Source organism: Euwallacea similis, chromosome 35 (genome assembly GCF_039881205.1).
Source record: "Euwallacea similis isolate ESF13 chromosome 35, ESF131.1, whole genome shotgun sequence".
In the NCBI taxonomy this organism is placed as follows: domain Eukaryota; kingdom Metazoa; phylum Arthropoda; class Insecta; order Coleoptera; family Curculionidae; genus Euwallacea; species Euwallacea similis.
The window spans coordinates 1,541,590-1,554,381 of NC_089643.1; the positions used below are offsets into that span (position 1 = coordinate 1,541,590).

Below are 12,792 nucleotides of genomic sequence, written 5' to 3' on the forward strand. Positions count from 1 at the left end.
GTTTACTTATTCGTAATTGAAACGATTTTCTCCGTAAGGGTAATTTTGAATTATTTTAAACTGAATCCATTATAATAAAAGTCGTAGCGTTATCTTCCTCTAGAATTATCTTAATTTTCTTTCCATTTAATACATCACCTATGGATAAGAATTCCTTGATTAAATTTTTTGCACCACATTTTAAGATGTAAATATACGGGAACTTTTGATTAAATTCCTCGATAACTCAATGAATTGCGTTAACACCGTTGCCATAGTACTGTATCAAGTAAATTCGTTGCTCTTTAAACATTATCATTTAATTTAAGTTTTATTTACGATTGCGATAAAAACGAGAATTAACTTTTAGGATTTAGAAAAATTTTCAACTAGGTGGACCTATTTTTCGATATTTCTCTATAATGAAAAAGAAAATTGAAAAGTTGAGAACTTATTCAACCGTTTTAGAACAAGCAAAAATTTTCATAAAAAAATGTTTTTCTCGTAAAATGAAAAATAAGAAACTTTTTCCTCTTGGCAGCCGTATTCGGGGACACACTGCATATGAAATTTTAGTTTTCGAGAATTAACTTGTGGTGCTTTTGCAAAAGCATGGAAACACTTTAAACAAAGATGGAAGTTTGTCTAAGTTAGAGGCTCTCGTTTGTCAATTGTCAATTAGGTTTAAATGTGTCGTTAGAGAATTAAACCATAGCGATGCACTTTATTTTAAAATTTATTTTTTAATAAAATTATTTTTATTTTTATTCTCCTATTTTTCAAATTCAAGAAAAAAATTAAAAAGTGAAATTTAAAATTTCTAATTTTATTTTCGTTTTTGATTTCGTTTCAATCTGGAACTATCGTATGGTGACGTATACATGGTGCGTAAATACTATTTTAACATTTCTACCGCGTCGATTAGTCGGAATGAAGAAACTACGTCCTGTGCGGACCGGAATCTGATGCTCATCCATTTTCACGAAATTCCCTACGTACGGCGGCCGATGGGAAAAAGCTGTAATTGGCGACCATTAGCATAGTTGTGTCCTGATTTAAGGCCGTGCGGGGAAGCGAATGTCTTAATTATGATGGCGCGAATCGAAACGGGCTGTTCAGGCCTTTTGTGGCCCGCGCAAAAAGTCGACGCGAACCGCGCGTGGACGTGACGCGACTGAAAATCAGGGAGATCGGACGGATTTAGGTTTGGCGGGTGCGGAGGCCGACGAGGAATTTTCGATGAGGATCGAGGGCGCGCCGCCACTGAGATTTATAAAAATGAGGAGATGGACGTTTTCGGGTCACCAGTAACACAACAACAACGAAAAAAAAATGATATACGATGCGTCTATTCATTAATAATAATTACCAGAAGTCTGCCTTAATTTTGCTAAAGCTTTTAATTCGAAACGTTGCGCACATATGTATACAACGCCAATTATTGCCTTCAAATGTCATTCTACATCCGACCTTTATAGATATCTCTCACAATTAATTGCGCCGCAATCATGAGCTGTATGATACTGGGACGAGAAAGAGCTTTTAGGCTGCGCCCTTTATTGCACAACTTCGCATTAATTTTCTATAAACGGGAACCCGAAAATCTCGAGGATAATTAATCACAATCCGGCGCTATTCACGAGTAGAAAAACAAATTCGGAGCATGTTGTGACATACCGGGTATAAATACCGGTTTGGGTCTCCGCCACTGGCCAGGGGCGTAACGCTGTTAGAATGGCACAAAAAAAGAAAAAGTAAAGATTTTTTAAAAATTCAAGAAGTCTAAGAACGCTGACAGGTGACAACTAACGCATGGCGTAACAAAATCTGCGTTACCAAATTGACTGGTTCAAATGCAGACACACGAGAGGGATGAAAATGACTAGTTCGCCACCACTGACTCGAAGGAGGTAAGAAATTATTGAATCATTCGAGATCGAATTAAATTCATGCAAGTCACACTCTACCTAAGCCCTAAACCGAAATTGTGTTCTTTTATCGGTCGACTTATTAAAATACGCTTAGTGTGAGCCTCACCGTAAAGCTGTGACCACACCCACTTTAAGCAGATATCGCGGTTTTTCGGAGTTATTTTGTCAAGCCGCTTGACGTTCAGCCGCTTATTGCGGTTAATCTCCGAGTCGTCTTGATTGGCCAAGGAACTTAATAAGACGACGTGGGTTGGGCATTGAACACATTTCCTCTTTAGTTCCACGTAGAAGTTTTTGCGGCTCTAATGCTACAGATGTCGCTGTCAGTCACTACTAAGTGACGAGTACTGCCGTCGCAGAAGACGAATTAACAAATATAGTTATTAGCCGTACAAGTATCGGGTACCGTCCGCGGAATCTGTCATACGAGGGCGGCAAAAAACCCGTCTGGTTCAGATCCCAGAGATGAAAACTGACTCGTTTGTCATCCGTCATGCGATTTATCGGGCTTTTTGCTTTGACGGGTTTTTGCGCCGTGATGATGGTACGACCGGCCGTCGTGATTAGTACCACGTTTTCGTCCGATATGGGCAAAGATTTCGATTCTCGTCAGATCGGCGGAGTATAGAGCTTCGCGTATTTTACATCATACAGAGGAATTGTCCCAGTTTGCCTACTCAAGGATTTTTTCCATGGAAACATCTCGCCCATTGCCGTTATTGAAATCCGCCTCTCTTGTCATTTATCGCCGATTTCGGCGCTTTTGCTCGTATACGAAACTGCATTCCTGGGTTTGCAAGTCCTCTCACGATAAAAACCGGCAAATTCCCAGGTCGATTCAGCTCATCCAACTCGACTCTGAGGAGATTTACGTATTCAGTGCCCAAAATCAATCCAGGAACTAATTTAATAATGACTGATTTCAGAGCCCGGTCGCAGGCTGTGTAGAATGAATAATAATGGCGTTTATTGAACAAACATGTAAAGTGTTTATTATTGACCAAGCGTATTTGCCAATTTCCAGGAGTTATTACGCTATTGTTTTCTCACTAAATACCGAATAAACATGGCACTTTTGATACGCGCTCGGAATTAGTATTAGTTTTGATAAGATAAGACCACGACGCCAGCGACTGTTTAATCTTGCGGCAACCGAACAGCAACACGAAGAAACTAAATGCTCGAAAGAATCAATCCAGTTGGAATTTTGCACTTAACGAATGATAACGATTAATATAAAATATAAACACGACGAAGGGAACGCGTCTTAATTAAGCCTCGGCGAAACGAAAAACTTGACACCTAAATTGATTGATTACTCGACGTTTTTCCATTAATTATAATTATTACAGTTAATGACGGGCTTACGGTCATTCATTAGGCCCGTAAATCGCCTTAGAACGGATTGAAAAGTTGGGATTTTATTGACCGGATTTTTGCCCAATGGACGCTATTATTTGGGTCAATGATTTACTTGCCGGTCGTGTGTCTTACCTTGTAAAGAGCTGTTAGGTGTACGCCCCTCGTTGCACTAAAGGTATTTGTTTTAGAGTTGGGTTTCGTTTTCAATTTTCCGGTTTAAAACCGGTGCTCTTTGAAGTCGAGTTACTGCGTAAAAAATACGTGAAAATTAACTTGCATGTTTTAATTGGAAGGATTTTAATACTATCTCCTGCGCGTAAAGAATTGAGCGCGCTTTGCAACACCTTGATAAAATGTCATTTGTTACGTGCGCCACTGGCATGGCGAGCCACTGTATTTTTCATGCTCAATTAGGAAATTCCAGTTCGTTTTTAGTTTGGCCAATAGGTGTTTGATACGATTCACAATTGTTTCATCACGTCGCGACATGTGTCATCATGACGTTCCAAAGCAACCTTCGTTAAAAATGCCAAAATAATCGATCGTTTAGAGACGGTACACACAATAGGATTTATTAGTTAAATTTGAAGGTTTAGGAATGGGAACATGAACCATCATTTTAAAAGAAAATTTTCAGCGTATTTGCTAATAACAGGGAGTTCTATTTAAAAAATCGCACTTTTATATGGGATAGATATAGGAATTATTAAAAGGAAATAACCTAACCTAAAACTGAAAATGAAATGAAATAAAATGAAAAATGTTCAATTAAGTAAGCTTGCGAATTATTTGACACCGCGCCCGTATGTCTTTGATATGTTCTTCTACGTAAATTCAAACATAAAGAAATAAACCTAACCTCACTTAAATACGACTTATTTACCTTTATTATTAGTTGGTTTTTATTAGAAATACTTTTTTTGTAAATTCCATGGACCTATATGTTGGTTAATTAAAGTTTTCTGAGTACTAAAAATGTTGTTTACATTCGGACAAAAAGTCTTTATGGTTGAGTCTTATTTTCAGAATGATCAGTTCATAAATGAAGAATGGGTCTTTAAAATTCAACCCTGTCTTCAAGAGTTTCGTGAAAAGTATTCCCACATTGTAGTGCTGGGATCTCAATTTCGCTACACTTTGAATTATGTTGTGAAATTGTTTCGTGAAACTGACAATGTTCAAAGGAAATCGCGAAGTGATAGGCCAATTAAATAAACCCCAAAACTTGTTGAAAATATGAGGCAAATATTGGATGACAATCTCAGCACATCTTTTAGAACACTTCCTCAACAAGTGAATGTACCACCTAGCTCTTGTTTCTTCTTTTTTCTTCTTTATTCTTGAAAAAATCTTATAATTCGTAAAAAAATCTAGGATTATATTCATACAAGGTGCAAGTGTTTCAGGGACTGCAGCCCCCAGATTATGAAGAGAGACTGAGATTTTGCAATTGGTTTAAAATTTAAAAAGGCTATTTCTAATAAAATTGAACTAATAAAAAAGCTAAACAAAATCGTATTTAAATAAGGTTAGATTTATTTGTTTATGTTTGAGATTATGTAGAAGAACATATCCAAGACATACGGATTCGATGCCAAATAATTTTAAAACCTACTTGACCGAATTTTTTTTAACGCACTGTATATCGGAGAAGTCACTACTTTTTTAAATAGGTTGTTCGAAACAATGGTATAAATGAGTATCGGGGGCTAGAAGGTGGAAAAATAATGCAATTTAGCTGAACTTGCAATATACAAAAATTGCTTATTTTCATTCTACAGAGTGTCAAAGTAAATTTTTTGATACTGTTATATTGAGAATAAATATCACAGTTTTTATTTATAGACTTCCAATTGCTACTGGAAGGTGTTTGGATAATCTAAAATGCATGTCCCTGGCTTAGAGCAATAAACATCACCTCAAAGGTTTCGAATTTTTTCTAAAAAAATTGACAGGAGGTACCCAATTTTAACCATTTTTCGTTGATACTTTGAGAACCAAAAACGCTATTACGTAAAAAATACAGATCAAATTAATCGCCCTTGTGAACTCTGTCAGTGTGCAGTGGCTGAGTTACTCTGTCTTATTTAGTTCCCGAAATATGGACTGACATTAAATATTCTAAATTTCAAAAAGTGTGGAGAGTCTGAGAAATCATACACACCACTGTTTTTTTTATGAAAATTAAGTTGTCAAAAAATGTAATATTAACACTTCAAGAATTCTGTGTCATGTGAAAAGCAAGCGTTTAATTGAGTAAATAAAATCAGGGGCATACTGAATGTAATTTTCAAATAAGAATCAGCCACCAAAAAATTCAATTGAATGAAATAAATTATCAATTATATAGGAAAATTTGAATCTTACAAAAGTGTGTTGGCGCAATTATATATTTACATTGAATGCTGTAAAGAGTTTCTATGATTTGAGAAATTATGCGTAAATTAAACTTATCTAACGTAAGTTTTCCACATTCCGACCGCTTACTTCAATACTATTTCCATTATTTTTATTATTCAATGCTCGTCCGAGCTCTTAGCAAAAAATAAATGTTATTCTCAACAGTTTTAACTGAGAATAGTGCAGTATTCCACCTCTATTTATGTGTGAGACCTTATTGCCAAATAGAACAAAAGAAAAAAGCAAATTATTGCATAACAACGTTGGATAATACATTTGTGTTACAATATCGTCATAAAACTTAATTTGTTACCTGCGCCACTGACCTGGATTCGAGCCACTGTCCTTTTCCCGTTTAACTTAGAAATCGTACCTCAATCTGCGATTTTAGCTTGGTCCAGCGATATTTGATACGATCCACAGTTGTTTCATGACGTCATGGCGGATGTCATAATGACGTTCCAAAGCCACCCTCGCCAAAAACAGCAAAACAATTCAATGTTTAGACACGACCGACAAAACAGCATTTATAAGTGAAAAACGACGGTATAGGTGTAGGAAGGTCGTTTTAAAGAAAATTTAATGGTCTTTTAGCGCAATTACTAATACACGGCGTAAGTGAGAAAAAAATGCGATTTCAACCCAGCTTGTATGTAAGTAAATATGTAAATAGAATAAAAAAACAGAGTGATGCATAACAATCGCGAATAACACATTTGTTTTACAACATCGTCATAAAACTTAGTTTGTTATGTGCGGTATTAACCTGGATTAGAACCACTGTACTTTTCACGTTCAAATCAAAAACCGTAGCTCCACCGTCATTTTTAACGACACTCAGAGATCTTTGATATGACGCGTAAATAAATATTGAATTGTTTTCCATCATGACGTTTCACGGCCACCTTCGGAAAAAATGCCAAAACGATTTAATGTGTAGAAATAATAAAGAAATCTTCAATTTCCCTAAAAAATTACTCGATTTTCCATATAAGATTCTGTATTTCCTGCTAATGGATTTAGCATATTTAGCGCGTCTACAACCATCAGAGAAATATCCACATAATGCAAAAAAAAACTGATTAACATCCTGCAACCATTTAAACGTTCCGTAATTTATTGTGGATTTCCCAATTATCGAATTAAACCTGAATAAAAACAATATAACCGTATCCGATAATCCTGAAAACCAAAATATTAATTCTAGTGTATCAAGTGCAATATTTACCAGAGGCAAACCTTTCACCCGATAAAAATTTTATCAATATTAAGGTGATAAGATATTCGCCAGTGAATATACAGAGTATATACGGTTTGTAAACAAATAATAAAAACCGTCATTACCTCAGTATTGATTGTGGCAGTAATACGTAGCAACTTCTTATTAATAACGTTCGATGTCCTGACCAGCAGGTCTGCGCCTCCCCACATAAAAATGCAATTGAAAGATTAAAAACACACGTCCGGTCGCTAATCCCTGATGATAATGATGATGTCACCTCTTATCTTTGTTACGAAACGTTCTACACCTGCCAACACCAACATGGTGATCTAATAATGAAATCCCTCTTGTTTGTTGGCAACTTACGTGAAGAAATCTCCATTTTTACGACCGATTAATCATCTAAATAGCCTGAAATTAAACCGGACGCTAGGCGCATATTAAACTGCATTTAACGGCAATTATACACTGTTTAATAACGTTTGTTTAACGTATTTTTAATAATATGCTATTTAATAAGGCTATCGTCTTGGGCTAAAGATTTGAGCGATAGATCATCACTTAATTAAGAAGATATGTGCGAGTATTTTTAAATGTACAGGATATTCGAAATTTGTTCAACGTGGATTTGAAGGAGAGTTGATTTTACGTAAAACTCTTTGAACTTTTTAAAGTTTACTTATCTTAAATAATCTGAACCAACCTGACCAAGAACTGCTAAAAATATAAACTGATGGCAAACAATTTCTCTATTTTAAAAGGGAGGACTCTATATATCTTCATCCATGCCTGTTGTCCCACTATTGCTATCAATTCATTACCCACTATTATTCTCTCTGGAAGAGTGAAAATTCCAAAATCGGTTAAACTGGAAAAAATTGCCATTTTTAGGGATTTTTAATATGCCGTTAACGACATTGCAATTAACATTATCTCTGAAAGATCATTTGTGTCCTTTTTTTAATTGGCCATTGAGATCTCCCGATATGATCCCAATTGATTTTTCTATGTGGGAAACCAAGAAATTATTGACTTTAAAAAATCGCTTCAAATGAAAAGCGCTTTCGAAATATGAATTTTTAATGCTATTTGAAATACAAAATGTCACTTTAGGATCACAACAAGCTTGTGTTGTAAAGAAGAAACTTTCAAAAATGTATTGAACTTTTTTTTGACAGAATGTTAGCTTAAGTGAGTTCGGGTTCCAAAAACAATTTGACAACCCTGTTTGCGTCATATTAAAAGTCAGATGTGCATCTTACAGTTTTTGTAACGCTAAAAATGCAATTTCAAGAACGTTTCTTTCAAAGGACTTTTAAAATTATGAAAATCATTATGGATAATAATCCATATCTTGGAAACTAACGGAAACAGAGCAACCCGAGCAGTACAGGCTGATAAAGCTCATCGAGGCGGTTAATTTGATCTCTATTTTTAAAGTGATTCCTTCTTGAGTTTTCAAATATCCACGTTTAAAATTTGAAAAATGGTTGAAACTGAATATCTCACGCTGCTTTGAAAAATTTCAGGAATTTTCTAGAATCTTTTGAAGTAATATTATTGTTCTTATCGTCAGATATGGATCCTATATTGATCTACTTCTTGGTAACTTTGGTACTTGATTTAACAATTTATTTCTTGGTACCAATCCTGCACATCTGCCTCGATTATTTATTAGCAGGCACTCGGTCTAACGAATCGATTTTGCTTACTCATTTGATATTCCTAATGGCGATCGAGCGGCTTCTTCTGCCAAACGTCCTTTCGGCCGTCGGACATTAATATTTACGGTGACATGTCGAGTCCAAATATGTTTTCGGGCTGGTCGTGACCGGCAGTTTTTTCGGTACTACCTACCGGGTAGATATTCGACGATGATTTTTATCGGTCGATCGTGTATTACGTGCACCCATCTTTTCTGATGATGGTACCACCACTAATATTCAGACAAAAACGTACTTATTCAATTATATTAAAATATTTAGTTAGTTGGGGTTCGAAGTTATCACGTATATTTCTAGGAAATTCGCATTTCATTTTATTGGGGCAAATCAACGTACGCCAATGATTCTACAAAATAAATATTTAATGGTGTGCTTTGTATTTATTGAGAAAAAAATTAATTCGTTTTCCATATAAAACGCTCCGATGGTACTTCAGGAAGTCCCCACTTGACAAGAGAGTGATTTGAAGATAAAACGTGAAGAAAAATAAACGTCAAGAGGATTCTTTTTACATACATTCACACATCATCATATAGTTTTATCATGGAAGCGACCTACAAACGAAAACTACTACGCCACTGATATAGATTTGATGATCTCATATAATGAATAGACTTAAAATTTCCCGTGTTTCAGTGGTGGACTATAATGTGAAAAGTTTCAATTGCAACAATGCATCAGTTATAGAGAGCGTTTCATCGAGGGCTGATAGCGACCGATATGAATTTCGCAATAAAAACAACATGCGCACATAAATATTACGTAAATTAGATTAAAAAGTCGTAAAACTTATCATGCACTTTCCTGAATGTTGTGCATAACGTGAATAATGACTTTTGTTATATGTCTATATCTGGTTTGAAGACAATTTATCGCGCAGTCCCAATCTTACTAAAGATAAGTCATAACATTCTTCTCTTATCACATGAATGTAGTCATGAAATAATGACTATAATGATGACGGGTATTAAAAAAAAATTTCAGAATAATCGACGACCATGCCTGTACCCCCTCGCCCTCCGGCCAATCCACCCACTACAACAGCTGTTTATCCCCATCAAACTCGCCCTCCCCCCTTCTGCAGACGTATCAGCTCACCTCCCGGTATCCGCAGGACTACTCCACGGGTCACCAGGACCTGATCCCCGCTACCCAGGTGCTCCCCCAAGCTCTGCCCAAGGCGGGTGATATGTGGGGGGCGCCCATCGGCAACATGGATAACTACGGGGACTACAATCGGTAAGCACCATTAGCTTTCTCTACCCGGTAATTTAAAGAGGGTTCTTTCCAGGTACGACTATGGGAGGCAGACGCCCTACGGAGATATGCCAGTGTACGGCACCAGGCCCGGGTTTGGCCCAAAAATGGGGCCGAATCAGAGCCAGAAGGCCACGAAGGAGGCGAGAATCAGGCGACCGATGAACGCCTTTATGGTGTGGGCAAAGGTGGAGAGGAAAAAGTTAGCTGACGAGAATCCGGACCTGCACAACGCCGATCTTAGTAAAATGTTGGGTGAGTGCTGCTTTTGAAATGTACTGGGTGGTCAGATTTATAATAATAATACATAAGATTAATAATAAATAATTTGTCATTAAAAATATATTAAAATAACTCACGATCCCCTGGCGTATTACTCATAAAGTTTTGTTCTCGATTTTAATATTGATCAACTTCAATAATGAATTAATATTTTCGATTCGTTCGCAATGACGTAATAAATTGTCACGCCGCTGGTATAAATAACAGCGGCAAGCGGCCTGCCTATCGACCAGATCTAAACCTCTGTTACACATATTAAAACGGCTGTTAATTGTGAAACCACGCCATCCATAATTCATAGACTTTTGAGGTTACATTTTTTCCATCGCCCAAAATGGCGGCGGGAATTTCTAGCGACCGCGTTTACACCGCGAAAATTCTGGGAACCGGACCGAACCGAATCAATCACGCGAAGATTTACGACCCAGTCGCGGTTTCCGAAATTTATGTAAACGAACGCGGCCGCCGACTATCGGGCCGCGGGGCCCCCGTTCGCCCCTGATTTATGGTCCATCGATCGATCGGGGTTTTTTTTGCCCGAATGCGCGAATAATTGATTAATTCGCTGCCCCAGCCTTATCTGAAGGTTATCGCGCCGGTTCGCAGAACTATGCTGCACAAAAGCATCTTATACATATATGACGTCTCAAAACTTTTGATCCTTTTGACCCTTGCTAACCTCTGGGTCAATGACGCCCTTTGTTTGTTATGCTTAAATTTAATTGAAAGTATATTTTTGCATTCAATTATTGACGCCACTGATGGGTTCTTTACCGATAAAAGTTTAAGCTATACGACCAGAACGACCCGCAGTCAATTCGCGGTGAATAGAATCGAACCAAAAAGGTTTAATTCCTTTCGGTGGTACCCTGGACAAGTTTACGACCGCCCCGAGTCGTATCTTGCGATCTCGGCTGCTTCTTACCGCATCTTCGTGTAGGTACTTAAATGCGCGGTTCTCGACTTTTTCGATGCTTATCACAGATTCGGGATGAGGAGGGTCGTACTTATAACATGATTTCTTCTTAGATCGTTTCTTTTTGTCGAAATTTAAAATAGAGCTACTTTTTATCAATGAGCAACTTGAAAAATCACGGGAAATAAATAATCTGTTTATCTATCTGTCCAACTACACAAGCAGTAGGTGCCTCATCTACTGAAACAACAACGAAATCTCGAAAACCGCGTAAAAATCAAACAAATCACCGGCGAACGGGTTGGAACCCGTTCGACCAATCGGTGTTGCACGGTCGCCCGGCCATTTTCTATCGGGTACGACCTCGACGGGTTATTGGACGAGTTCCCTCTGCCCCCCGACCAATGGGCGCGGCCCATTGGGTACTAATGAGATGCGTCTCGGGCAGTACCAAGGAGGCTGTGCGATGCGTTCTCGTTTTATTTTTCCGATCTGGTTCCATGCCCATTCTTCGGGGGGTTCAGTACCGGACAGGGCTCTTCGCTGCTGTGCTCTGGGGCCACTTACCCCCTAAATCCGACCCTGTATATGGGTAATACGTATAAGTGCTGTAGAAATTCTCTATAATAAGAAAACTTTGCATTTAAGCATAAAATAGTCCAAATTCAAGGCTTAACATTGTGGTCTCGGAAATCATAAGAGATACAGTGTGTTAGTTAAATTGTAGCAGAGTTGCACAATTAGCCACTCTACAAAGTGCGTTTTTGAGATTCAAAAAAAAATTACAAGTAGTTACGGAGATATCTGGCAAAAATCAATAGTTTTCAAAACCGTTTTTACCGTTTCACAGCCTTATTTGACAATTATTTTTGTTATAATAAGATGCTGCTATTGGCACCTATGCACGCCTAAAAAGTTTAATACGACATTTCGGCTCAACGCAAATATTATCAACTTATTTTTTTTTATAAAGAACTTTAAGAATTTTGAAAAATTCGTATAGTTTTAAAAGAATTATATTTTTTATTGGAAAAAATTTTCAAAAATCGATGAAAATTGAGAAAATATTCATAATCAGCAAACATTCCGACAAAATTGATAAATTATTCAAAAATTCACAAAACTCTAGTCAAAAAATTGACCGAATTTTACGATGTGAGTTAAGTTAGTTTACTAAATCCACAAGTTTTAGTAGCTTGTACTGAATTTCTAAACCACCTACGTCAACCGTTGACAAGAATTTGACATTTGTTAGATTTTTAACCTCGCTCACATGTCAAATTTGGCTGTTGTGCTTGTGCTCGGTATTTATACAAAACCAAAACAAATGATTAGTGATGAAACAGATGATCAGTGATAGCACTGCCCAATTTTTTATAAGCTGGAACAGCACATAAGAACCAATAACAACAAATCAGAATTATACCGAAAGGGGTTAACAACGTTTCTCACTTTAAAATTCGAAAATATGTGGAGACAACGAAGAATCAAACACACTTAAGGATTTCATCGGTACACTGTATCATTTGTGCTGTAAGCATTGATTCTGGAATAATCTGCAGAATACACATTTTGAGTTAAAAAAAAACAAAGGGAATCCATGTAAAACACAATTTTTCCCCAGAAAAACCCACAAAAAGAGTAGAGGGGAAGGTATATGGTATATATATGTATATAGAGTTGCCAAGAGGAAAAATTTGATGCACGAAAATTGATCAA

At 37.0% G+C, this 12,792-nt stretch overlaps 2 protein-coding genes across 2 annotated transcripts in view; one reads left to right on the forward strand and one right to left on the reverse strand.

The window, feature by feature from the left end:
* Positions 1-12,792, reverse strand: part of LOC136418563 (homologous-pairing protein 2 homolog) — a 62,873-nt gene that overhangs the window by 46,795 nt on the left and 3,286 nt on the right. The gene's annotated exons all lie outside the window — the stretch shown is intronic.
* Positions 1-12,792, forward strand: part of Sox15 (Sox box protein 15) — a 37,042-nt gene that overhangs the window by 5,444 nt on the left and 18,806 nt on the right. Inside the window, exons 2-3 of the mRNA XM_066404660.1 lie at positions 9,603-9,857; positions 9,910-10,130. Of these exons, the coding sequence (XP_066260757.1) occupies positions 9,603-9,857; positions 9,910-10,130 (476 nt within the window). The remainder of the gene's footprint in view (positions 1-9,602; positions 9,858-9,909; positions 10,131-12,792) is intronic.